Source organism: Notothenia rossii, assembly GCF_949606895.1.
Source record: "Notothenia rossii genome assembly, chromosome: 5".
NCBI classification, from domain to species: domain Eukaryota; kingdom Metazoa; phylum Chordata; class Actinopteri; order Perciformes; family Nototheniidae; genus Notothenia; species Notothenia rossii.
The window spans coordinates 2,648,736-2,676,625 of NC_136903.1; the positions used below are offsets into that span (position 1 = coordinate 2,648,736).

General features: G+C 40.9%; 1 protein-coding gene across 13 annotated transcripts; it reads right to left on the bottom strand.

Moving 5' to 3' along the window:
* Positions 1 to 27,801, bottom strand: LOC307040822 (palmitoyltransferase ZDHHC7-like). 13 transcript variants are annotated; one of them, XM_079683967.1, is made up of 10 exons: positions 27,745 to 27,801; positions 25,721 to 25,784; positions 25,342 to 25,455; positions 22,162 to 22,477; positions 18,582 to 18,706; positions 16,815 to 16,911; positions 13,252 to 13,333; positions 12,165 to 12,295; positions 11,831 to 12,046; positions 1 to 4,037 (listed from the first exon to the last, which is right to left on the bottom strand). In XM_079683967.1, the coding sequence occupies exons 4-9, from the start codon at positions 22,474 to 22,476 to the stop codon at positions 11,864 to 11,866; spliced, it is 933 nt and encodes a 310-aa protein (XP_079540093.1). In that variant the 5' UTR covers position 22,477; positions 25,342 to 25,455; positions 25,721 to 25,784; positions 27,745 to 27,801; the 3' UTR covers positions 1 to 4,037; positions 11,831 to 11,863. The 13 variants fall into 13 exon arrangements, with proteins under 13 accessions (XP_079540093.1, XP_079540084.1, XP_079540092.1 ...); XM_079683958.1 differs by lacking the exon at positions 27,745 to 27,801 and adding an exon at positions 26,526 to 26,940 and having other exon boundaries at positions 25,717 to 25,784; XM_079683966.1 differs by lacking the exon at positions 25,342 to 25,455 and having other exon boundaries at positions 27,745 to 27,792.
* Positions 27,802 to 27,890: the final 89 nt, after the last annotated feature.

The window sequence follows — 27,890 nt, forward strand, 5'->3', positions numbered from 1 at the left end:
TTTCAAGAGGTAGAAAGGGACTACGTTTATTGAAAGTGGAAACAAATCAACATATCAAAATCTCAGAAATCACAGAAAACAAATGTCCAGTGACTTCCACTTAGATACATTCCCTGCAAGTCAAACTCTCTGGGTTTTCTTTTCAACAACGTTCTCCAAGTCAACCGTCTGTTTAAAGTTGTACTTTCAGGTGTTTTCAGAATAAAATATGAAAACATTACATCACAATGTCTGCAGGACTGATTTGATATGTAAGCATTTCAAAATGATGTCAAACTATTTTACGTTTTATTTTAACGCCATTCAAGTGTTCAATATATTTTTCAAGACTTGCAGACACCCTGATTTAATTTGTAGAGTTGTCATTATTCATATGACAATTTTTCCAGATACATTTAGCGAATAATCAGTAAAGAAAACTTGAAATAACCAGCTGTTTATCCTCTGAAGCTGGGGGTTAAAACAGATTGTACTCGGGTAATAAACAACACACCACAAAACAAATCATGCTCTCCGGGAATGTCAAACAACACACAAAAGGTTCAATCCCACTGCACACACACTTAACATTTGACAACACAAAGAATGGGCCCTTTGAGGACATAAGGCCTCAAGAAAAGACATTCATATGAGCACATTTGTTCTTAACTGCCCTGTTATTCAGGAGATTTCATCAATAGAGCTTGTTTTACCACTTTAAAGGTAGGGTAGGTAAGAATGGAGAAACTAGCTTGAGTGCGCTAGAATTTGTAAATACACAACCGAAAAAAATCTGCCCCTTCCTTCAGACTTCCTCACAGAGCCCCTCCTCCAACACACACGAACGCGCACATGACCAATGAGGGCACGAGATAAGTTTGTGCAGAGATGGAAGGCTGACAGGTAGGTAGGCCATCCAGTTATTTTAGCCGAGCCGGCTCAGATGATTGGTCGTTCTTTTTACAGCGCCACGGCTTCCACAGAGGACATTTTTTTATGTATTTAATTATTTATTGTCAAAGCATTTCATGTATTCATTGCTATCGGGATGTTAAAAGCATTCCATGGAATATAACAAAAAGTGTTTCTGAAGAGAATTACCTACCCCACCTTTAAATTATATTATTTGTAGTTAAAAATCCCCAAATCAACGCAAAAAAATAAGAATTAAAGTCTGTATGTCAACGCAGCTAAATGCTAACATGCTTATGTTTACCATGGTATTAGTTGAGCGTGTTAGCATTGGCAAATTCGCAATTAACACAGAAAACCTCTGAGGCTTGCGGGGAACGTCAATTATTTTGGAGATCTTTAGTCAAAATTTGAAGTATTAAACAAATAAATCCCAACGATAGATCAATATTTCTACCCGCAGAGCTATGGCTGATAGAAATATCATTAGCTTCAATAATGCTAAATACTGGAATGTGTTGGCATGACAACTTATAAAAACCCTTGGTGTCTGACAGAAAAACTTCACACTTGGAGTTAAAGTTTTTGTGTAATCATTTCGACCCCAAAAAATGAAGAATAAAAGTCTGAAGCAACGCTAGTAGCATGTGAGGCTGTATGTCAACGCAGCTAAAACATTAACATGCTTATATTTAGCATGGTATTAGCTTAGCGTGTTAGCATGCTAACATTGGCAAATTCATACTTAAAACAAAGATCTGCTGAGGCTTATGGGAATGTCATTGTTTGTCCGTTATTTTAGACATTATTCGAAGTATTAGATCCATTTATCCTGTCGGTATTTCAACCCGCAGTGCTACGGCTAATAGATATACCATTACCATAGCTTCAATGATGCTAAATATACTGGAGTGTTTTTGGCATGACAACTTTTACAATCCTTGATGTCTGACAGCAAAACTTCACACTTGTTTTCGAGACATTTTTCTGAATGAAACGTAAAACAGGTTGCCTTATAAAGGTTGTATTCGTCACATTTAAACACGTTATTTACGACACGTTTGTGCAGTTTTTGATGAAGAACTCACAACAAACAAATAAAGAAAGGAAATAATCAGTTCTGCAGAAAACCCAATTGCGCTATGACTTTCAACTTGTAGAAAAGTTGGATTTAAAGATATTAAATATTGCAGTGTTTGATTTATTGAAGGGAGATTTAACTCAATAGTTTAAAGAAGAAAGGAAATGAATTTATATTAATCACTCTCAGCTTTAAAGATCCACACAGTATGTCTTAGTGAGAAACTCCAACTGAAGGCTTTAAAACTTAAAACTCCACAGGACATTTTAAAGAAGGATATTTGATTTAATGGATGCAAACCAGGGTTTCCGTTATCCGACATATTTCTAAATCTCTCCGTTTTCTGTGATTCTCATCAGATTTAAATTTGGATCTTATTAGTGTTAACTGAATTAAATATTGCACACACACAGACCAAAACACACAGCCACACAAATGTATGGATGTTAATGCACACACACACACACACACACACACACACACACACACACACACACACACACACACACACACACACACACACACACACACACACACACACACACACACACACACACACACACACACACACACACACACACACACACACACACACACACACACACACACACACACACACACACACACACACACACACACACACACAATATTTTTTCAAATTATCTTTCATTCATTCAGTATTTTAGACAATTTGTGCTTTCCCCCACGAACTGCAGACATTGTATTCTAACAGAAACCCTGATACAAACAGAGAGCAGTTAAATGATAGATTATACAAAAATAAAGATCAGAGCAGAGCAGCAATAGTCAGAGAAGTTGTTTCCTCACATAGTAATGTCTGTAGGCAGCAGCTGCTTTTAGAAAATCCAGCGTCTTAACGAGCAAAAACAAAACAAAAAAACCTTCAGACTCGGGCTGAACGATTTGGAATAAATACCAACTGTGATTATTTTGACTGATATTGCAATTGTGATATGATTTATGATATTGGAGGGAACCTCATCGTAATATATATTAAGTTGAATGACTACTTTGACATCTCTAAAGGGGCTTTATTCTGCTATTCCTCTACTGGGTCATGTCTCCATGCTTTGATGTTCAGAAAGCTCTTTATTGTTCTCATACTGCCTGTGCTGCAGCACCTCTTTTCACCCTCTGTCTGAAAACAGAGCTGCTCTGATTGGTTAGCTGGCCAGCTCTGTTGTGATTGGTCAACCAGCTTAGAGATGTCCCACCCCTTAGCCTATCACGTACGATGTGTTGGAGCTCAAGCCAATAGGAGCGCGAGTGTTCTATAGTGATGTCACCATGTTCCTGAAGTCAACAAAGGAGTCCAATGCAGGGATTTTAGCCTCTGCAGACCATTTACATGCACAGAAACCTATAGAAAGCACTACATGCAAGAGGAAACCCCCAAAAGCAGAATAGGGCCCCTTTAAGAGGATCTGTACCAAACAAATATGCAGCTCCACATTTTCCTTTTGCAGCTGCTTCCGATTTAATTGTAAAAATTATTTATATCTCATACCGAACTGTGACTTTTACGCTTGTATTTTATACCTCTCTTATCCTATCTTAGCTCGGTGAAATTGTTCTCTTGACTGTTTTCAATGTCATGTCACTACATTGTAATGCTTTATGTATTTGTACAGCACTTTGAATTTCTTGTCTCAATGACATCACACACTGTAATCTATGTGTGTTGATCTGTAGAGCCCACTGAGACACAGGTGTGTTTGATATTGTGCTGTATAAATAAACTTGCGTTGCTTTACTTGATTCATACATTTTTACATATTTACCCTTATGATATTGTGCTAAATGCAATGTGATTACTGCACTGATCCAAGTTACGATTTCCCCATAAAATGATGATGGATTGAGCAGATGATCCCCGGGTCTGAATCTGCTGTTCAGTGTGAACCCTTTGAACACTTCTTCACATCCAGCAGCAGCGTCTTTAATCTTTAAGGGGGGGGGGACACACACACCTGAAGCCTCCCCCCCCGACGGAGACCTCTCTTTGGGCTCTGAGTCTCGAGGCAGACCCCCTGCTGTTCTCCGCCTGGTAAGATAAGATAAGATAGGAAGAACTTTATTGAGCGTAATGTGGGAAATGTTTGCGTTGCAGCATACAACGACAAGGCATTTGTACAATAACAATTAAAAGACTCAAAATAAACATTCCAAAATGTAAACACCTCAATAGACATAAAATAGCATTAAAACAAGTAGGAAAATGTTCTGGTCTCGTTTGTTTTTGTTTCCTCTTGTGGAGAAAGGGAGAGGAGATAAGGATATCTCTTATCTCCTCTCCCTTTCTCCTCTATTGTTTTGTTTCCTCGTCTCCTACCTTCATGTCTTCTCACTTCGTGTCCTTCCTCCCCTCACTAGCCCATGTTCTATTCTCTTCCTTGTCTCCTCTCTTGATTCCTCATATCTGCTTTCTTTTTTGCTTTCCTGTTTCCTCGTATCTCCTCTCTTATTCTCTTTTCCTTCCTAACCCCATTATTAACACTCATGTTGACATTTTAGGATATGAGACTCAAACATGTTGTGAGCCCTTGTTAAAGACACTGTTAAAGTGGAGTACTATTGTATGTAAAGGGGAATGTGAGAAAATAACTAATAATCAGAGGTAGGAACTAGTGAAGTACAAATACTTTGTTGCTGTACTTAAGTACATTTTTCTGGTATCAGTACTTTACTCCACTACTTATTTACTATGACGACTTTTAACTTTTACTTCTTACATTTTGAACACAAATACCTGTACTTTCTACTTCTTACATTGTAAAGTCAAACAGAGCCTAAGGCTTTAAGAAATATAAAATAAAAAACAGATTAAAAGTAGTTGAATATTAATAGGTATGGATACATAGAATAACAAAATATCTTAACTTTATTCAGAATTTAAATCATAAACGCTACAAATGTTTAATTGAAAGACAAACCACCAATTAATAGAATAGACAACAGGTGTAATGATCGCAGGCAGTCCTGCTTCCTCTGGCAAGCTGGGTGTAATCACCCTAATTACAGAGCCCAGTGCTGCATCCTCAAGAAGGGTTTAAATAGTAGCTGTGTGCGATCCTAGTAGACGGAAGCGTGTAGACGGGAGGCTACACTTATTTCTACCGAGTCAGGACAGGCAGCCGGTAAGATCACATCCATCATGCTGTGAGAGCTCCGCAGAGCCAGAATGTTAAGTTGTTTATAATATGCACGTGTCTTGTTAGAGCGCTGCGCAGCATTGTTTATATGTGTGGTTTCAATGTGGTGCGTAAATTGTGCGGCACATTCAGAGCTTAGACGCGCTTCTTATTTAGCTTGGAAAGAAGCTCTCTTGTTTAAGAGATAAGTAATGTCTTATAAAGAATTCATTTGTTTTAGTAGAAGCGTTAATAGTGTAGTCTTATTTTATTCATTGAATACCTCTGTTAAAGGAGGACATAATAGTTTCTTGTTTAAAAATAATAATTAATTTGATTTGTCAACATTTCCAGAAAAAAGTCAAGTTAAAAGAATCTGCGTTATTTACATGTTTACAAATTCTAAAAAGTTCTCTTGTTTTCAAAGGTTTTTCACCTGCATAAAGTGAACTTCTAAATCAAAATCAAAAGTATTGAAAAGAAGCTGTGTCACTGGAGTGAAATCCTGTTCCCAAAGTCCGGTAGACGCCTCATCCCTTTCAAGTGGGGAATACACCCAAAAAGCCCAGGAAACTTGACAGTGAACAACCGGGAGACCAGGAACTGGAAGAACTCCTGAGACACCTGAGACGCTGAACTACAACTCAAGCAGACACCTGAGACCTGATCATCCAAGGTTCCTCCTTCTTGGATCACACCACTCCCCAGGCAAAGTGCAGAATGCCCAAAAAAGGGGAAATCATGGCGGATCAAGCGAGAGGAAAGGCTGTGGAGCAACTAAAGGTGGAGAGGCCGACGGCAAAGCGGTTAGCCTCTCGACTGGCCAACACCATCACCAGGACTTATAAGGACATGTCTGAAGAAGAACTCAGAGACAGTTTCAAGAAATTCACTAAAGAAGTTGAAAAAGTCATGGAAAAAAAAATGACAACTTGGAGGCTGGGTTCATCGCAGAGCTGGACACAGCTGAAGAAGCTGAGTTAACGAGTCAGCAAAAAGACAACCTACAAGAAACTGCAGAGGAGAGTATGCGGAAGCTTGAGGAGTTGAAGAGACTTATTCAAGAAGCTCTGTGGACTCACTTTGGAGAACATGAAGTGTCAGTAGCGCTTCATGCGGCGGAGGCTGAAGGTGAATGTGCTCTGCGGCAGAGCCTGGTGGTAATCTGAAGGCCTATGACTCCACACTCAGCCATCTGAAAGAGCTTATGAGGACTGCAAAAGAAGTGCACAGTCGGTGGAGGCAGTGGATCCCTCCAGAAATGCGGGAGGACCTGCAAAGCCAGCTACGGGGGTTTGAACTCCATTTCCCAAGATTGTTCTCCAGAAAGGCAGACTTCATTCAGGCGAAAAAGAAGGACACTGAAGGAATGCAGACGGCTGCTTCAGCCAGATATCCTGCAGCATCCATTAAATTAAAGCCAACAGCACTTCCCAAGTTCAGTGGCAACAGACGCGAGTTCCACAGATGGAGGATGGATTGGGAGGCAATTCAGAAGCAAGGTGAGCCTACTGGATCAAGAGAGGTGAAAAAGATCCAACTGCTGGACAGTCTTGAAGACAGAATGACAAGAGATCTTCGCCTCACCGCCTACAACACAGCAGAGGATATCTGCCCGTGTCCTAGAGCAGTGTTTTTCAAAGTGGGGGCCCCGACCCCCCGGGGGGGGCGCCATGGGGGTCACGCAAAGTTTGAGGGGAAAAGGGATTTTTTTTTTTTTAAGTTTCTTTTGTTGTTGTTGTTGTTGTTAATAATAACTGCATATCTATCAATCTGTATCCATTGATGCCAATCTTAATATTTTTTAAATCACACGACCGCCCTTCAAGCCAATCAGAATCGATCTGCCGCTACTGAGAGAGAAAATCTGCTCAGCTTTTGGAGCAAGTGAGAGCTAGTGAATGTTTCGCTCAGCAGCTGGATGAGAGCACGGATGTAGCAAACAGTATGTCGCAGAATTGCTCGCATACATCAGATTTATTTCAGAAGACAACTTTGTTGAGGAAATATTATTTTGCAAAGCACTGGAAGGTAGGACCACATGAAGAGATATTTTCCAAGTTTTAGATGAGTACATCATCTCAAATGGACTTGACTGGCCTCGTTGTGTGGGTGTGTGTTCAGATGGGGCAGTGGGGCTATGACAGGCAAAGAAAGCGGAGTGACAGCTTCGATCAGGCAGAAGGCCCCAAATGTAGTGGCAACGCACTGCATGCTCCATCGCGAGGCACTTGTACACATCATAAAAAAAAAAATTGCAACAGGGGGGTCCCCGCCAGTGGATAATGCTATATGGGGTCCTTGGCATGGCAAAGTTTGGGAACCCCTGTCCTAGAGAACCGCTATGGGAATCACAAATCCATCGCCATCGAAATAGTGGAGGAGTTACAGAAGATGCCAGCTGTCAGAGGGTATCAGCCACGTAAAATTATGGAATTGATCCAAACTGTTGGAAAAGCTCTTCAAGATTCGAGTGACCTTGGGGACACAGGCGCTCTAAAAAATCCACTAGTAACCAAATCCATTGAGTAAAATCCCAGATACCCTCAAGAATCAATGGCTTGTCTATGCCACTGAGAGACAACGTTCTGGTCCGACGCAGAATCGGTTCGACTGTCTCCTGACTTTCCTTAAAGAGCAAGAGAGCATATATGAGCAGCTCGAGCAACTGAGGGAAGAGGAACCATGCAGAAAGGAGGCCAAGGCTGATCCAAGGCATGCCAGGACCAAGTCTACCAAAATGACCGACGACCAGGCAGGGTGTGTAATCTGTGGAGACGAGAAACACAGGAGAAAGCTCTACTTCTGCAGAAAGTTTAGAGCGCTGGAGCTAACAGAGAAGAAGAGTGCAGTGAGGAAGCTGGGAGCATGCAGGAGATGTCTGGAGGTCCATGATGGAAGCACATACTGCAAACCTGGCTTTCTGTGTAAGAATCAAGACTGCAGGAATGAGCATGTTCCCGACCATCACTTCTACCTATGTCCCAACACCAAGGCCAAGAGAAGCCAAGAAAGTCTGAATAAAAGCGGACCTGGTTCAGAGGGAAATAAAGACAGGAGGAGTTGTACAGAGAACCAAGAAGACTTCCTCAACAAGTTACCTCCTGAATTGGCTAAACAGTGTCTGGATGTGTTCTCAAATGCTGCGTCAAGAACCCTCAGCAATAGAAAAGACCAGTTGGGACTTCTAGAGGAGGGTTGATTAAAGGAACCACCGGTGCTGATGATGCTTCTTAAAGTCACAGCCAATGCTGGACAAAAAGTTGGGATGTTAATTGATTTGGCCTCTGACACGAAGTATATAACCCACAAGGCTGCAAAGAAACTGAACCTAAGGGGTGAAGAAATCACACTTGTCATCCATGGAATTGGAGGGATGAAGGTTTTCGTGGAGACCCGAAGATACCTTCTAAAGATCAGAGTGAATACTCCCAAGGGCACCCTCAAATCACATCAATTGGTTTGTTATGGTCTGGACAGCATAGCAGATGTTCAGGGAAGTGTGACCCCAAAGCAATTACAAAAACTATTTCCAGACATACCACTCTGTGAACTGAAAAGACCCAGGGAAAAAAGTCTGCTGATAAGCCACAGAGAAGGTCAACTAGCACCTCAAAGAATCAGAGCTGTTGGAGACCTAGTCCTATGGGACGGACCTCTGAGGAAGACTGTTGGAGGAACTCACCCTGAACTCTTTGAGGATGTTACTGGGTCGGCTCACATGTCCAAGACACGTTTTGCCCGGTCAATGAGGCAGCTGATGTCCAATACAAAGAGGTCATTGGAAGGCAGCCTCCACCAAACGAGCAGGTCGTCGGCACGTTTTGGAGAGACTCCGAAGATCAAGAGCTGGAGGACTATGCAGTCACCAGGGTAAACATCGGAGATAAACCTGCAGGGTGCATTGCACAGCTAGCCATGCGGGAGACAGCTAACCTGCCTCCTTTCACCCACCTTGAGAAGGAGCGGCAGGTACTTCATCAGGACAGCTACGTCGATGACATACTCACTTCACACAACAATTGTGAGCAGCTGTATACCATCACAGAAAATGTGAAGCAGATCCTAAAGGTCGGAGGGTTTGAGCTCAAGCCATGGGCGTTCTCTGCTCAAAGTGGGAGGAAGAAATGCGGCAACGAGTTGGAATTGGATCAGAGGAAGACCATGATTCTACCGAACCAAATGTGTGAGGAGAACAATAAGACCCTTGGCTTGGGCTGCATGGTGGAAGAGGATAAACTCCATGTCATGGTTGGAAAAAACTTTTCCAGGAGAAAGAAAAAGATGCAACTTGGTCAAAACCTTCTACAGGAGGAAATCCGAGCCCAGACACCAAACAACTCAAACGTACTTGACTGGTGGTGGATTCCTGGTCCATACAACATCGCTGACATAATCACCAGAGGAAGCAAGCCCTCAAGACCTGGACGAAAACTCAAACGGGGCCAACGTTTCTGAACTTGCAAGCGAACGAGTGGCCAATAAAATCTGCAAGGAACCTCGCTGACGGTGCCAGAGACGGCATCAACAGGCTGCGAAAGAAGGCATTTGTTTCTGCACTAACGAGGGCCAAGGCAGAGAAACAGGAACCACCGCAGAACCCAATCCAAACAGAGAGGAGACCACCTGCAGGGTCAGCTGTCCAGAACCTGGTGGATGTCAAGCAGGTCAATGTGCTGAGCCGATTGGTTAAGACAGTTGCATGGATCTGGAGGGCAGCAAAAGAGTTCATCAAATCCAGTCAATCTGTGGAAAGTGAAAAGTGGGAGGCGGTATCCTCTTCGGGAGCCATTTCTGTAAAGGAGCAAGAAGATGCCATGCAAGACATTTTACTGTCAGCCCAAGCAGGTGTATCATTCTCAAACTCCACCACAGACAGGCTCGTAGTCTACAGGGACAACATATCTGGGCTTTTGCTTTGTGGAGGAAGATTCCAAGGTTTCAAAGAAGATAAAAGGGGTGTTCCAATCTTACCTTATGATTCCTGGGTGTCGATGTTGCTGACTCGAGAGGCGCACAATGCTGGACACGATGGCGTGGCTGGAACCTCGCTTAAAGTGAGAAAGAAGGCATGGATCATAAGGGGAAGAAAACTTGCTCAAAAGGTTGTTGATGGCTGCATAGACTGCAGAAAAGCCAAAGCAAAGATATGTCAACAAATTGTGGGAGATCTGCCAACAGAAAGAACAGAGCCTGCCTGTCCATTTGAGTTTACAACAGTCGACCTCTTTGGACCCTATTATGTGAAAGACGATGTCAAGAAAAGAACAACACTGAAGGTCTGGGGAGTTGTCTTCTGTTGCATGGCTAGCAGAGCAATCCACACAGAGCTAGTAAGCACAGTGTCGACTGAAGGGTTCCACATAGTATATCAAAGATTTACAGATTACAAGTAGTCGAATATTAATAGATATGGATACATAGAATAACAAAATATCTTAACTTTATTCAGAATTTAAATCATAAACGCTACAAATGTTTAATTGAAAGACAAACCACCAATTAATAGAATAGACAACAGGTGTAATGATCGCAGGCAGTCCTGCCTCCTCTGGCAAGCTGGGTGTAATCACCCTAATCACAGAGCCCAGTGCTGCATCCTCAAGAAGGGTTTAAATAGTAGCTGTGTGCGATCCTAGTAGACGGAAGCGTGTAGACGGGAGGCCACACTTATTTCTACCGAGTCAGGACAGGCAGCCGGTAAGATCACATCCATCATGCTGTGAGAGCTCCGCAGAGCCAGAATGTTCTGTTAAGTTGTTTATAATATGCACGTGTCTTGTTAGAGCGCTGCGCAGCATTGTTTATATGTGTGGTTTCAATGTGGTGCGTAAATTGTGCGGCACATTCAGAGCTTAGACGCGCTGTTTATTTAGCTTGGAAAGAAGCTTTCTTGTTTAAGAGATCAGTAATGTCTTATAAAGAATTCATTTGTTTTAGTAGAAGCGTTAATAGTGTAGTCTTATTTTATTCATTGAATACCTCTGTTAAAGGAGGACATAATAGTTTCTTGTTTAAAAATAATAATTAATTTGATTTGCCAACATTTCCAGAAAAAAGTCAAGTTAAAAGAATCTGCGTTATTTACATGTTTACAAATTCTAAAATGTTCTTTTGTTCTCAAAGGTTTTTCACCTGCATAAAGTGAACTTCTAAATCAAAATCAAAAGTATTGAAAAGAAGCTGTGTCACTGGAGTGAAATCCTGTGACCAAAGTCCGGGAGACGCCTCATCCCTTTCAAGTGGGGAATACACCCAAAAAGCCCAGGAAACTTGACTTACATGTTGAACACTAATACCTGTACTTTCTACTTCTCACATTTTCCAAACAGGCTGGTTCCTTTAGTCTGAATGTGTGTTTGGTGGCGTGATCATTATTATTTAGAGTAATTGCGTGTCTATTGATTTGAACACGATCCGTGTATCCATCATTTCCTGGTCTTCTCTAAAGAAGAGGGACCAATGGAAACGTTGTCATGTTGCCGTTGGTCACCATGGAAACATTCATTAGCTAACAATGACATTATTGTTCTATTAATATAAAGGGAGGTCAGGTACTCTTTAAAACAGCTGCTAGTTATGGGTACTTTTTACTGAAGTACATTTCAAAGCCTCTTTACTTTGACTTGAGTAAAGAAGTTTAGTCAGTACTTCTACTTTTAAACATGAGTATGTGTACTTCTACTTGAGTAAAGGATGTGTGTACTTTTGCCATCTCTGGTAATTGACGGACAGCTCGTCAGACGGAGAACTCGGCCCCCCCCCTCCAGGAGCGACGGGGCAGCAGGGCTGGTAGTTTGAGTCCGGCGAAGGGGTTGATCCACCGCAGAGAGGGCGACCCGCCCCCAAAGACAGAGCGAAGCCCCGCCCAGCGAGTCTGACGCTCCCAGGTGGGCTTCTCGTTCTTCAGACGCTCGATCTCCTACACACACACACACACACACATTTAAATGGTTCTACCCATGCTGTCAATGGATATTTTTTTCTTCAATTTAAACAGTAAAAATGGCCTCTCTGGGGACATTTCATTCCGTGCTCACCGTCTCGTCGTTGCAGATGGAGTGCAGCTGAGTGCTGAACATCACAGCGGTGAAGGTGAAGAAGAGGAGCGACTCCATGCAGAGGAAGATCATCAGAAGCATGGTCACCGGAGGAGAGAAATCACTGCACTCTGACACGGAAACACACGGTGACATCAGACGACCATTGTTCAAATAACTAGTATACAGAACAAGCTTCAGATCAGTGAGTAAAGAGGAACAGCGCTCACTTTTCATATCAACACAGACTCGAGGTTTTAAACCCTGGACTGAACTGCGACTATTGCACCTAAATAGTACAAAAACTAACATTTTACGAAATGAGTGTTTATGTCTTCGTTTCGGACATCTCTCTGGGCCATTTTCATTTGCTTCTCAGTCTCTTCACACATATTTTTTATTAGAAAATCACCAACTAACATCAGAACACATTTGAGCATCTGCAGATTATATTGTAACAACACTTCCTGATTCTGGTGAAATATAGTTCAAAATGAGTTCTCCAGCTAATTACAACATCTGATTGATCTAAATATCCCTTCTTATTTCAAGAAATCTAACCAAGCTAATGTTCACTTGTTCTATTGGCAGATTGTTGTACTTATTTCAAGTGAAAGCAGCTTGTTTTCATTATTGTTTAAAGGTGGGGTAGGTAAGTTTGAGAAACCGGCTCGAGATACACTTTTTGTTATATTCCATGGTCCAGCTAAAGTAACTGGATGACCTGTCAGCCTTCCATCTGTGCACAAACTTATCTCGTGCCCTCATTGGTCATGTGCGCGTTCGTGTGTGTTGGAGGAGGGGCTCTGTAAGGAAGTGGCAGATTTGTTCAGGCTGTGTATTTTCAAATTAGGGCACTCGAGCTGGTTTCTCCAAAATGACCTACCCCACCTTTAACTTGTTTTTGGAGCAGCATTTTTTTCAGTGTGTGACGTTTGTATTTAGTTTTTGTCTTTGCTTGCTTTGTACAGCTCTTTGAGGCCTTTCTTGTGATTTGGGGCTATAATACATGATGATTTGATTTGTCTTATAAGTGAGAGATAAAGTCAAACTGTAGTCAGAGTGAGCAGCAGGGTTCAGGACTCACCGCTCCACTGCACTTTGACGCAGGTGATGAACTGATAGCCGCAGAGAGCCAGAGCGTGACTGGAGATCACAGCGATGTACATCTGGAGGAAACGTTCACACGGTGTTAACATCGCACAGTCTGAGGGGTCAGTTTCAATCAGTTACAGGGATTTACATGAAACGAATTGGGTGCTATGCAGAAAAAGTGAGAGGCGAAATCACAAAAGATGGATTTTGGCCCCTGGACGCTCCATAAATAATGCATCACTTGCAGGGGAGGAGCTTCAAGGTTTGTTAAAATAAATATATTAAAGGTATGATATTACATTAAAATCACAGTGATATCGTTTTGAAGCTATTTGCACTTTATTTTTGCAAAGGTAGAGTGATGAAATGAGTTGGTTGTTTGTTTATACCAGCTGTTCCCAACCTGTGGGCCGTGGCCCCCTAGTGGGCCGCGAAGGCATTGCAAGTGGGCCGCCAAATAATTTGCAAAACATTATGATTCGTGTGGAAACATTTCATTATTACGATTTATTTGTATTTGAACCTCTTTTCCTTTCTCTTTCTCGATCCTCCTTAGCAACAGTCATTACACAGTCCTTGACAGCGGTCTGTTCTACTGGATTAACAATGTGTTCTGAATTGACCAATCAGAACCGAATATTCAACTAAACCGTGTAATAGAAATGTCTGTTTGTTACTGAGCCAGCTCCTTTTTTCATTAAAATAAAAAGTACTCTGAGAACTTTATTTAGCCTCAGTGTTGTTTTTTGTTGAATTTGGGCCACCAAAATGTTTAGATTCTTAAGTGGGCTCTGAGTTGAAGAAGGTTGGGAACCGCTGGTTTATACAATTACCCACATTTGTATAAAATATATATTCAAAAATCTGAATACTTTATATATCCTGTGGGAGGATTTGAGTTTTGTGTAAAAGATAAATACAAAAAATATGTATATAATCATGAAAAATGAAAGTAAGAACATGCAATAAGAGATAAGATCAAATCAAATGTGACGGGGGTTTATCTTTGTAAACAAATGTCGTAATGAATACGTGAATTGCATAGAAAAAGGTATATTTTGTGCAAATGTTCGCTCCGAATATGTGCAGAAAGCAGAGGGGCGCTGAGACGCTTTCTGCTTGCAGATCAGTAAGCGGATGTTTTATTATTATAATTATTATTTGTAATTAATGTTGTGTTTTATACATGTTAAGTGTGGTGTTTTAATTATGTTTTTATAATTATTAACTGTGTAAAGTGTCTTTGAGTTTCTAGAAAAGCGCTCTATCAATAAAATGCATTTTTTATTATTATTATTTTAAAGGTCCCGTGTCATGGCCATTTCTACTGATCATAGTTCCATTGTTGAGGTCTACTAGAATACATTTATATTGTTCAATGTTCCAAACTCACATTGGTTTCTCATCCAGCATCTCTGTATAGTATGTGTATTCACTCTCTGTCCTAAACGCTTGTTGGAGCTCCTGCCCCCCCCCCCCCCTCCCTGTGAGCCCACTGTGCACTGATTGGTCAGCTCACCCACTCTGTTCTGATGAGTCCACCACCGTTACAGCTGAACATCAGTGATTATGTTTTACAATGGTGTTTGTTAGCAACCAAAAAATGACACCAGTGATGACAAACAGATGAGAATGCTGCGTGGGGTCTGAGTGCCGTGTTGGGGGGACGTTGCGGGCTCGCTGCTCCGCCCTTTGAGGCTCGAGGAGCGGACAGTGTGAGCTGGATTACTGGTGCTATTTCCTGGTTGCTGCGTGGGGTCTGCGAGACAGCGACACACCGCGCAACTCAGCCTGAGCACACACACACACACTCACAGCCGCGGCTGAGAAAATATAAGGCTGAGTGAGTGTGTGTGAGGAGCTCCGCGGATTGGTCCATTTGGACCTGGTTATCGTTACGTCACTATAATTAGGAAGAAACAAATGGAAAAAGAGAAATCTCCAACGAGGCGTTCTGGGGCAGCACAGACAGGTCTTCTCTGTGTTAGAGTTTTACTCATATATATATACATGTGTGCGGGTTAATCAGTCACAAAAGCAGCGCCGTCCTTTTTGTGAAAGTGTCCCTGAGAAACGCCTCTGTAGTTTTATTCTATGTAGTCTAAACTCTAAAACACACTTTTCTAGCTAGTAACCAAAGAGCTACAGCTTTCTAATCTACTCAAACACACATTTTTCACCAGTTTTGATTCGTCAGTCAGAAGAAGACTGAGTTTTTCCAAGAGTCAGGATTGAAAAAAGGAAAATATGAAAGTCATTTTGCCATAAAACAACATTTGTAGAGATGTAACAACTAGAGATGTAACGATACCAAAAAGTCACGGTACGATAATATCGCGATAAAAAGTCCACGGTACGATATTTATCGCGTTTTGGAAAAATAAAGGAAAATGTTTTTGAATTTTCTCCTTTTTTTTTTTTACTTGAATTTTTTTTTCTTTATTAAATAATAAATCTGATTAGTTCAGCATTTTAGTAGGATAGTAGTATTTTAAAGTGTCAACAATATAATAATCAGACCCTGCAATAGAATAAATCAAGTTTCACTTTAGTTTTTCAAGTAACTCAACTCTAACTCGCTCCCTCAGCATCATCAAGGTTATCTTTTAGGAATATGAGCATGTCCACATATCCAGGTAGAAGCTGGGATGTTTGGGCGTTTACAATATCCCCTGCTGTGGAACAACCTCTCTTGCTTGGTACTGATGTTGATGGGACAGAGAGATGCTTTGGCCATGGGTGACAGCAGTGGGTCAAACTGTGCATTGTCTCTCCACCACTTCAAAAACAATACAGTTGTTGCCAAGAAGGTGAGGCTTATTGACAGGGCGAGATATAAATATACTGTTGGTACTTGTCAATGTCTCTAGGTATGTACATGTAGCCCTGTAGATACCATGTCCTTTTGTGTTATCTGTTGTTTCATGTTCATGTTGTAACCTACTTGTTGCCATGTTGGACAGGTCTCCCTTGAAAAAGAGATCGATGATCTCAATGGGACCATCTGGTTAAAAAAAAAAAAAATGTTTTTTTTTTTTAAATCGTGGTAGATTTTGTCAGTCTCACGACGGTATTGAGACAGTTATTTACCGCGATATTCAATATATCGTTACATCCCTAGTAACAACCCTAAAAACGAGGTCATGTCACAAATAAAGCATGTTTTATGATATTTATATAATTAATACCCGATATGAAATAACCATGGTATAGCCTTTTTCTATACTGCTTTATGAAGTAAATACTCGTCCAATGACAGTATTATAGTACGTTTTTAAAAGAACTTTTTTTCGTAGAGAAAAATATATATGTTTGTGAGCAATCTTAAAGGGATATTCCCCTAAAAATACTATATAAATATAATAATACAAATATATGGACATAAATGATAATCCTTGTAATCAATCCGTAGTAATAGTTCATTGGAATCATCAGAGGCACTAAAACAAAAACCCTTCCTGTAAGAAACACTTGTTTTATCTTTGACGTTTGTGTAAGTCCGTCTGAATAATACAATCAGATTAGTGTGGGGTCAAAATAATGTAATGTACTCACGGTGAAGAGGACAAAGAAGCGCTGGTTTTTCTCACCAACACAGTTATTCACCCAGGGACAATGGTGGTCCATTTTACGGATACAGCGCTTACAGATACTGCAGAAGAAGAAGAAGAAGAAGAAGAAGAAGAAGAAGAAGAAGAAGAAGAAGAAGAAGAAGAAGAAGAAGAAGAAGAAGGAAAAATTACATCTTTAGTTCCCTAACTTCTTAAGCGTCACCTCAGATGCCTTATTGCAGGGGTGTCAAACTAAATTTCATCGCGGGCCACATCAGCATTACAGTTGCACTCAACAGCCGGCTGTAACTTTAAGACTTTATAAATATAGAAATATAAATATATAATATAAAAAAATGTATTATATTACATTATTATCGGATAGGGTAATAACTTCATTATTAAATACGTCTGAAAGCAGAAGTCTAGGGCAAATAATTGCAAGTCTCTTCAGTGCGCATGTCACAAAATGAGATGCATTGTGGGACATGTAGTTTATGGGCAACGTGCTTCTGTAAAGCGGGACGTAATGCATTTACTTGAGGTCTAAATGTTTGCCTTGTTTTTCTGAGTAAACAATCAAAAGGGATCTCTTTAATTAAACCGACATGACTCGTTTCAAAATGCTGTTTTAAAAACTAATCTCTAATCCCTTGTAGGACGTAATGCGGTGTTACAAATTGTGAAAGGGTCCGGAGGCAGATGCATCCTTCTAGGAATCCAATCTGGGAAGTAGTGAAGTACAAATACTTTGTTCCTGTTCTTAAGTACATGTTTCTGGTACCAGTACTTTACTCCACTACTTTCTGACTTCTTTTTACTTTGACTTCTTACATGTTGAACACAAATACCTGTACTTTCTACTTCTTACATGTTGAACTCAAATACCTGTACTTTCTACTTCTCACATGTTGAACTCAAATACCTGTACTTTCTAATTCTTACATGTTGAACACAAATACCTGTACTTTCTACTTCTTACATGTTGAACTCAAATACCTGTACTTTCTACTTCTTACATGTTGAACTCAAATACCTGTACTTTCTACTTCTTACATGTTGAACTCAAATACCTGTACTTTCTACTTCTTACATGTTGAACTCAAATACCTGTACTTTCTACTTCTTACATGTTGAACCCAAATACCTGTACTTTCTACTTCTTACATGTTGAACTCAAATACCTGTACTTTCTACTTCTTACATGTTGAACTCAAATACCTGTACTTTCTACTTCTCTCATTTTCCAAACAGGCTGGTTCCTTTAGTCTGAATGTGTGTTTGGTGGCGTGATCATTATTATTTAGAGTCATTGCGTGCCTATTGATTTGAACACGATCCGTGTATCCATCATTTCCTGGTCTTCTCTAAAGAAGAGGGACCAATGGAAACGTTGTCATGTTGCCGTTGGTCACCATGGAAACATTCATTAGCTAACAATGACATTATTGTTCTATTAATATAAAGGGAGGTCAGGTACTCTTTAAAACAGCTGCTAGTTATGGGTACTTTTTACTGAAGTACATTTCAAAGCCCTCTTTACTTTTACTTGAGTAAATAAGTTTAGTCAGTACTTCTACTTTTACTATTTTTAAACACGAGTATCTGTACTTCTACTTGAGTAAAGGATGTGTGTACTTTTGCCCTCTCTGCTCACACTGAAGGTATTTTGATTCTACATAAATAACACTTTGCAATGGACGTTAACTAATGTGTCGGAGAAGACTAAGAGCATGTTTTTATCCGAAGTTAATGCTGAAGTTGCTCTGACCTGCAGTGATGCGCTCTCTCCGGTTTGATGCTGCAACATTTTGCACATTTGTAGATGACCTCGCCCGGCTTCAGCTGAAGACTCTCCACGTATTTCTTCGTGGCGTTTCCTTTCGGAACGGCTCCCTGAAGAGAGGAGGGAGGAAACACGGGCGATGAAAAAATAGAAACATCTAAAGACACTGATAAGATAAGATGGAGCTTTAATTCAGTGGTTTTAAAAGCAACAGGGTAAGAATGAAAAACAGGAACGCCGGATTCACACAGATTAAAGATTAATAAAGATAGCATTACAATTATATACAGTTAAAGGTGACCTATCATGCAAAATGCACTTTTGTACGTCTTCTATACATGAACATGTGTCCCCGGTGTTCCAGGGAACTCACCAAGAGTCAGAAAACACAACCCTCTCTATTTTCCTCCATACCCAAATCTCTTAAAAAGGGGCTGCAACGGATCTGATACAGACTGATCCAGATTTGAACACTTCTATGACGTCACAGAAGTGGCGCTACGGCTATTGGGCCAACTCCACCAATCAGGAGGAGACAGCCACGGACATTGCCGTTGGAAAGCGCTGGAGACGCTGTAGTACATATGCCAGGCCTGTAGATGGTGCTGTTCTCACAGAATCAGCCCATGATGCAAAGACAGTGTTAAATTGAGCGAAATGAGGAATGGCTAAAATGCATGATCTGTTTGGTATTTTGAAAAATAAAAAGTATAAATATACCTTATATAGGTATGGCCCTACACTATATTATTCAAATATAGCATGATAGGTGCACTTTAAATAACTTTAAAATAAGAAATGAGTTAAATGAACATATACACATATTAGATATATTTACATGTATGTGTGCCGGTAAACAGTTATTGTAAAAATAGGAGTCCAGCTGAATGGATGTGATAGTTATGGTTTGTGGTGAGGTGCTTTGAGTTAGGACCCTGAGGGCTAAATTATAACTCAGAGCTTCACATTTTTGCCTTTTTGTTGACAGAGTTTATAGATTTGTTATCTTCAGAGCCTATTTTACATTTGTAATGCTGCTTTAATTCTATTTTGAGATGTTTAAATTCTAGTATTGTTCATTTCTACTTTTTAATTTCTACTTGTTTGCAATGCCTTGTTTTGGTTTGTAGTTGTTTCATGCTGCTGCAACGCAAACAATTCCCAAATTGGGATCAATAAAGTACCGCTTATCTTAAAATCAAAAATCCATGTGTTATATTTTGTTGATTTTTGGAAACTCAGAGACTAATGCAGCATTTTATGGTAGTTTAGGTGCGGAGGTGGTTTATGTTAAGGATTCATTTTAACTCAGAGCTTCTAATGTTTGTTATTAAAGGGGACCTATTGTGCAAAATCCTCTTCATGTCTCTTCTACATCAACATGTGTCCCCTCTTCTTCATGTCTCTTCTACATCAACATGTGTCCCCTCTTCTTCATGTCTCTCCTACATCAACATGTGTCCCCTCTTCTTCATGTCTCTTCTACATCAACATGTGTCCCCTCTTCTTCATGTCTCTTCTACATCAGCATGTGTCCCCTCTTCTTCATGTCTCTTCTATATCAACATGTGTCCCCTCTTCTCCATGTCTCTTCTTCATCAACATGTGTCCCCTCTTCTTCATGTCTCTTCTACATCAGCATGTGTCCCCTCTTCTTCATGTCTCTTCTATATCAACATGTGTCCCCTCTTCTCCATGTCTCTTCTTCATCAACATGTGTCCCCTCTTCTTCATGTCTCTTCTACATCAGCATGTGTCCCCTCTTCTTCATGTCTCTTCTACATCAGCATGTGTCCCCTCTTCTTCATGTCTCTTCTATATCAACATGTGTCCCCTCTTCTCCATGTCTCTTCTTCATCAACATGTGTCCCCTCTTCTTCATGTCTCTTCTTCATCAACATGTGTCCCCTCTTCTTCATGTCTCTTCTACATCAGCATGTGTCCCCTCTTCTTCATGTCTCTTCTACATCAGCATGTGTCCCCTCTTCTCCATGTCTCTTCTACATCAACATGTGTCCCCTCTTCTCCATGTCTCTTCTACATCAACATGTGTCCCCTCTTCTTCATGTCTCTTCTACATCAGCATGTGTCCCCTCTTCTTCATGTCTCTTCTATATCAACATGTGTCCCCTCTTCTCCATGTCTCTTCTACATCAACATGTGTCCCCTCTTCTTCATGTCTCTTCTACATCAACATGTGTCCCCTCTTCTTCATGTCTCTTCTACATCAACATGTGTCCCCTCTTCTTCATGTCTCTTCTACATCAACATGTGTCCCCTCTTCTTCATGTCTCTTCTACATCAACATGTGTCCCCTCTTCTTCATGTCTCTTCTACATCAACATGTGTCCCCTCTTCTTCATGTCTCTTCTACATCAACATGTGTCCCCTCTTCTTCATGTCTCTTCTACATCAGCATGTGTCCCCTCTTCTTCATGTCTCTTCTATATCAACATGTGTCCCCTCTTCTCCATGTCTCTTCTACATCAACATGTGTCCCCTCTTCTTCATGTCTCTTCTACATCAACATGTGTCCCCTCTTCTTCATGTCTCTTCTACATCAACATGTGTCCCCTCTTCTTCATGTCTCTTCTACATCAACATGTGTCCCCTCTTCTTCATGTCTCTTCTACATCAACATGTGTCCCCTCTTCTTCATGTCTCTTCTACATCAACATGTGTCCCCTCTTCTTCATGTCTCTTCTACATCAGCATGTGTCCCCTCTTCTTCATGTCTCTTCTACATCAACATGTGTCCCCTCTTCTCCATGTCTCTTCTACATCAACATGTGTCCCCTCTTCTTCATGTCTCCTCTACATCAACATGTGTCCCCTCTTCTTCATGTCTCTTCTACATCAACATGTGTCCCCTCTTCTCCATGTCTCTTCTACATCAACATGTGTCCCCTCTTCTTCATGTCTCTTCTACATCAACATGTGTCCCTCTTCTTCATGTCTCTTCTACATCAACATGTGTCCCCTCTTCTTCATGTCTCTACATCAACATGTGTCCCCTCTTCTTCATGTCTCTTCTACATCAACATGTGTCCCCTCTTCTCCATGTCTCTTCTACATCAACATGTGTCCCCTCTTCTTCATGTCTCTTCTACATCAACATGTGTCCCCTCTTCTTCATGTCTCTTCTACATCAACATGTGTCCCCTCTTCTTCATGTCTCTTCTACATCAACATGTGTCCCCTCTGTGGAAAGAGACTCATAACAATGTTTTGGCTTGAGTAACCATTAGCCAATCAGCAACCAAGGTAACCCCCCCCCCCCCTTATCACCTGAATCTCCTCCTAGAGCACCATTGAGTTCTTTGTAACCAAATGTCTCTCAGAGGGGCGTGGGGAGGGGCTCCTTATTTTCATCAAAGGTAACAGACAGAGAATCAGCACTTTGGAAACAGGGCTGAAACAGAGGGGATTATGGGTAATGCTGCAATGATCTGTTTGGTGTTTCAGCCAATCAGAGACAGGCTCTGCATATATCTGAGACTTGTGATATATTGATGATAAACAGTATGATAGGGGACTTTTAAATCAAAAGCCTCCTCCTCCTCACCGGGTCTGTCAGCATGGCTCTCAGATGGGATGCGAGTGCCAGCACTGCCAGGCTGTTGAACAGAACCCCGTTGATCACGGCGTACCAGAAGCTCCTGGAGGGCAGCAGCATGACGAAGGTGACCACGAAGTCAGCGTAGAACACGAGGAACCAGGTGATGAAGGCGCACACTATGCCGCAGCAGTCTGGGATGAACCAAAGTCTCTTCGTCTCACCGAGGGGAATCCTCTCCACCTCCATCACACCTTGCTCCTGCTCCCCGACCAGCAGGGGGCGCTGCTGCTCAACGTCCCGCAGCCGGTGGCCTGAGGACATCCTGGAGGAAACGTGGAGGAAAAAGTTGTGTAGTTATGAGTCAAACAACGAAACAAATCAAGAACAGCAAATGTTGGGGAAATCCTGAATGTCCTCTTTCAATATGAGAGTAACATGATAACAAAGGTAGATTTCTTCACACCAAGCTGCTTACCTATTGCAGATTCAGTCTTCCCAGCCTGGTGCAGGTCTACAATTTAGTTTCTGGTGTCCTTTGACAGCTCTTTGGTCTTGGCCATAGTGGAGTTTGGAGTGTGACTGTTTGAGGTTGTGGACAGGTGTCTTTTATTCTGATAACGAGTTCAAACAGGTGCCATTAATACAGTTAACAAGTGGAGGACAGAGGAGGCTCTTAAAGAAGAAGTTACAGGTCTGTGAGAGCCAGAAATCTTGTTTGTTTGTTATTGACGAAATACTTATTTTCCACCATCATTTGCAAATAAATTATTTAAAGATCAGACAATGTGATTTTCTGGATTTTTTTTCGCATTCTGTCTCTCATAGTTGAGGTGTACCTAGGAGGAAAATTAAAGGCCTCTCGTCTTTTTAAGTGGGAGAACTTGCACAATTGGTGGCTGACTAAATACTTTTTTGCCCCACTGTATATGTCACTTTGGGTTTAGTGTGAAAGTTTAGGGTTAAAGTCCCGGTCAGTGTCACAGCGATGTTTGTCTCATTTGTTTCATATCAACTTGATCAATAAATGTTTCCACAACAGGTTCAATGTAATAAAGGACATTCTTAAATGGCTTGAATTTTACCTTTAGCAACAAACAAAAAAGCTTTTGAAATGTTGCTAGTTCGGTCACACGTGTTAGCATCGCGCATGGACATCTTGGACATGTTGTCATGGGAACACAAAGTCACATGACCTGGACCATGACCCACCAGACTGTTCAGGGTGTGTCACTGAGGGACTTCATGAGATAAAATAAAGGCTAAAGCTGTATAAGGAACTTTCCAGAACATTTAAAGTTCATGTGACACCCGTGTCACGGTGGGTCCTTATGGGAAAGTATAAATAAATATATATATGATACTGCGTTTGCACATTTGTTGCACTTTATGTTCAAAGAAAGTCTGGAAGTGGTTGCAGCCAATTTTATTTCACACTTTGAACATTGGGGAATCACATATTTGTTTGCTTTATGTTACATGCATTAAAAAGTACTAAGTAAAAAATGATGATCTAATACAAAATAAAAAGTTACACAATTTAGAAAATACACATCCTGTAACAGTTCTTAGGATTTAGCAGCCAGGTATATATTGTACAGTTAGTAACAGCATATATATATATTTTGCACCTACAGCACATAGTTGGTTGCTATTTAACAGCGGGGGTGCAGTAGCCTGTCGCTGAAGGAGCTGCACAGTGAGGACAGGGAATGTAACAAAGAATGTTTATCAGATCTTAATAAAAACCTTCCAAACAAAATAACAGTGTCTTTCATGTAGTCCTAAGGGTCAATGTACGCCGTAAGCACTCTCCTCACTCTCTTTCCCTCCCCCTCATCACAGTCAGTGAGATATCCATTGCACTGTGTGGGAGGCTGTAAGTCCTTTTCACCTTGTATTATTCCCAACACAGACTGATCATCCACAGCCTCCTTACGGGCCTCACAAAAATTGTGGAGGACAAAGCAGGAGTAAATTACATGGGGCAGGTCATCCAAGTTTGTGTCCATAAGCCTTCTAAGTGCAGCAAATCTGGCCTTGAGGCGACCAAAAGCACACTCAATGACCATACGTGCCCTACACAAAGATAGCCCAAAGTACTGTTCCTTAGCTGTGGCGCCACCGGTTGCATATTCCTTCATCAGGTACGGCAGCAGCGGGTAGGCAGGATCACCAAGAAGATAAATTGGTATGGCCTCCTCGTCGTCCACAATCTGTTTTTTCAGAGCAGGGATCTTTCCAGTCTTTAAGTACATGTTTAGCTTTGAATTAGCAAAGACCTGTGCATCATGCACACTCCCAGGCCACTTTACCACGACATCAATGAATCGGTACTTGTAATCACAGACGGCCTGTACATTAAGGGAATGTGTGCCTTTCATGTTGATGTAGTCAGTGGGGTTGGTAGATGGCTGCTTGATTTCGATGTGGGTTCCGCCCACTGCTCCTAAACATTGTGGCATGCGATGTGCACGATCAAAGCCCTCAACCAGATCCGCGGTCTCGGGCTCAGTAAAAGGCAGCTTGATGTATCTTGGACCCAGGTGGATGGAGATCGCTCTGCATGTCTGCCTAATAATGAGGGACACAGCCTGGCGTGAAACGCCGAAGGCGTTAGCAGTCTTCCGTAGCCTTCCCCCATCGCTCAGGTAATAAAGTATTAATGCAACCCTTTTCAGTGGATCAATTGGTGCCCTCATGTTTGTTGTTTGTCTTTCGATATATGGGCGCAGTTCTTCAGTCAGGGCGACGACAGAAGCTCTGGACATGCGAAAGTTCTCCCTCCATTCATCATCCACGACAACGCCATTGACAAAATTGTCCCACCAACTGCTTGTTCTGCCCGGTCTTATCCAAAACCTTCTCCTGGTTGCCCTTCTGGTTATTCCCCGCGGTGGATTTAGCAGCATGTAGTTCATGTAGTTCATGTAGTTCTCCATGTCCACTTGTTGCTGATGGTTGTTGTAGAGGAGTTGTAGATGTTGCACTAACATCTGTATCATGGTCAGTAGCGTCTGGAGCACGAACGCAACCCTGTGATCCGCCATTGTTGTTGTTGTTGGCGAAACAAATCAGCAATGACGCGGGCTGAGCAGCAGAGGTGGGGAGCAGCGGGGCTATGGCGTATAGGACGTACACACAGAGCCGTTTGGCCCCCCAGAGCGTTGCGTCCGCAGATTTACCCACCTTGGGAGCCGTTATCGTTATCCGCGTTTCTGTGTCGGCCTCATGTGGACGAACCGTCTATACGATAGAGAACTGTAGCGGATACAACCCGTTTCGTCTCCGTGTGGCCGGGGCCTGAGGAAGTCATGCTGTTATGGTTATTTGTATAGTTATATTTAAATCTGGTGTATATACTTGTCTTTAGCATCCTTTTTTAATGCTAAATTGTTTCTTAAAAATACTTGTTTTTTTATTATACTTATACATTTATTTTTGTACCTACTTTGCAACTTATTTTTTAGATTGTTTATGTTCGCACCACCAGATACCAAAGCAAAATCTTTGTATGTGTAAACGTACCTGGCATTAAACTTGATTCTGATTCTGCATACTTACTTACTTGAAAGCGTCTCGACTCTATAGCATTATCTTGTCCCTTCCAGTGGATCCATCGAGTCACATCCCTGTGAACAAGAATCAAAGTTTAAGCAGCGTTGGAAAAAGTATTCAGATCTTCAATAAAAGTACTTGTAGTAAAGTAAAACTGCCTGAAAGTTGTACTTAAGTGCAGTAATTGGTCAAAATAGGTGGTTAAAAAAAGTGATTGACATGATTAAAAGTACGATAGTGTAGAAATAGAACAAGTATATAGTATCAAAAGTAGACATTATTCAGCGTTAACCATTTCAGAATAATATGTATTAAAATATTGGATAATAACTATTGATGATGGTATGTTGGTAAATCTGGAAAAGCTGTGGCATCTTCTTTTGTATATATTGAGTCTTTTTCTATATCTATTACTACATATGTTGCTGGGTGAATTTCCCAATTGGGCTCAAGTAAGTTTTAGAGATAGATACTTTATTTACCCCAAACTAGGACATTATTTGAAGCATTGTTGTCAAGCATTACACGAGTTAACAATATTACTACACACACAATACAGTCTCACTTAGCTACAGAAATATAAAGAAAGATACTACAGACACATATTAGCATTGGATTATATATAAATTACAGTTGTGTAAAGCAGCTATTGTGCGAATGGTTGTGGGTAATATTAAAGGACAAATAGACATGTGTTGATCATATTTAGTAAACCTAAGAGTGGAGAAATAAGTAGAATATTTACCACCTATGTAATAGTACAATACAAGTATAAAATAGCCTGAAATGAAAATGCTCAAGTAAAGTACAAGTACCTGAAATGTTCATGTACATTCAATTGAAATCTGTGTCTGAAATACTTCATAGCAAAACAAGATAAGCTAACCTAGCATAACACGTTAGCATAACAAAGCTAGAAGCCAGCTAACCAGCTTCTAGCCTCCTAGCTGTAGATGTTAGCACGGTAAACCCCCCTGTGAATAGCGTACATTTAATGACGTAGATACGGATACAAAAACGGAGTTAATAAGGATATAAAGTCTAGTGTCGTGACTGTAAATACGGTAGCATTCAGCGTGATATAGCTAACCTAAGCTAGCTATCAGCAAGCTACGGAAAGTGCGCCGGTTGTTGAAGCCGATTTTATGAATGGACGTAGTGGCCAAACGGTAGTACTACAACTTCCGTGAAGTCATTTTGGCCCAAACTGGCTTTTTCCCATTGACTTACATGGGGGGAAAGAAACGTCTGTGAATCAGCGCATCCTTTTTTTGTAGCTAAATAAACTATCCGGCACGAACTCTTTTATGGCCCTTATTTAAATAATTGTGGTGTTAAAAGTTCTAAAATGCGCTGAAAGCTGAATCCAGAGGTATTTTCCCTCTCCATTCATTTGACTGACAAGAGTGAAGGAGATCGGAGGCGGGACTTAAGGGAAAACTGAACTGCGCATGCTCTATGGGCCCACATACGGGTACTCTCTGAATGTACAATTCGGCTTCTCTTTATACATCCATACTTTCATATGTTTAGCTACAAATTCTTCTTTTTAGATATTCAGCAGCTGGTGTGTTTACTGACAAAATACCGGTTATTAAAGCTGCAAGACGAGACATTTTGTGGATGGTTATTATTCCCACCTAAATGATATTAAAGCTAAATAATACATCTACTAAACAGCAACATCCAAATGAACAGAGGGTTAACATATTGATATTCAGCTGTAGAACTTGTCTTTGTACTATTATTATAACCTGCATTACATTGTCTGAGATATATCACATTACAGAAAGTATTTATAAATCATTTTCTGGTTAAAAAAATGTTGGTTTTATAAATTAATTTGATATGTTGGCCCCGATCCCATCCAAATCAACACGGAAGTAGCGTTGAGCTGCTCTTTAACCGATAAAAGGTGTGATATTTACTCAAATAAAGCTATACATAAGAAGTAACTATTCATATTTGACGTGTTTTCTGTTAGAAAAGTAGAAATATAGCGTAGAAATACTGCAGATAAAGCATAAATCTCACCTCCGAGTCGAAGTTTGTTTTCATGTGTGGGTTGGGATTTGCTCTTTGTTGCCCCTATAGGCCGTGTGAGGAATTACACCCACTGAATTATACAATTACTGTAGTCCAAACTTTTTTTTACATAAATATTTGGATATTATTTTATT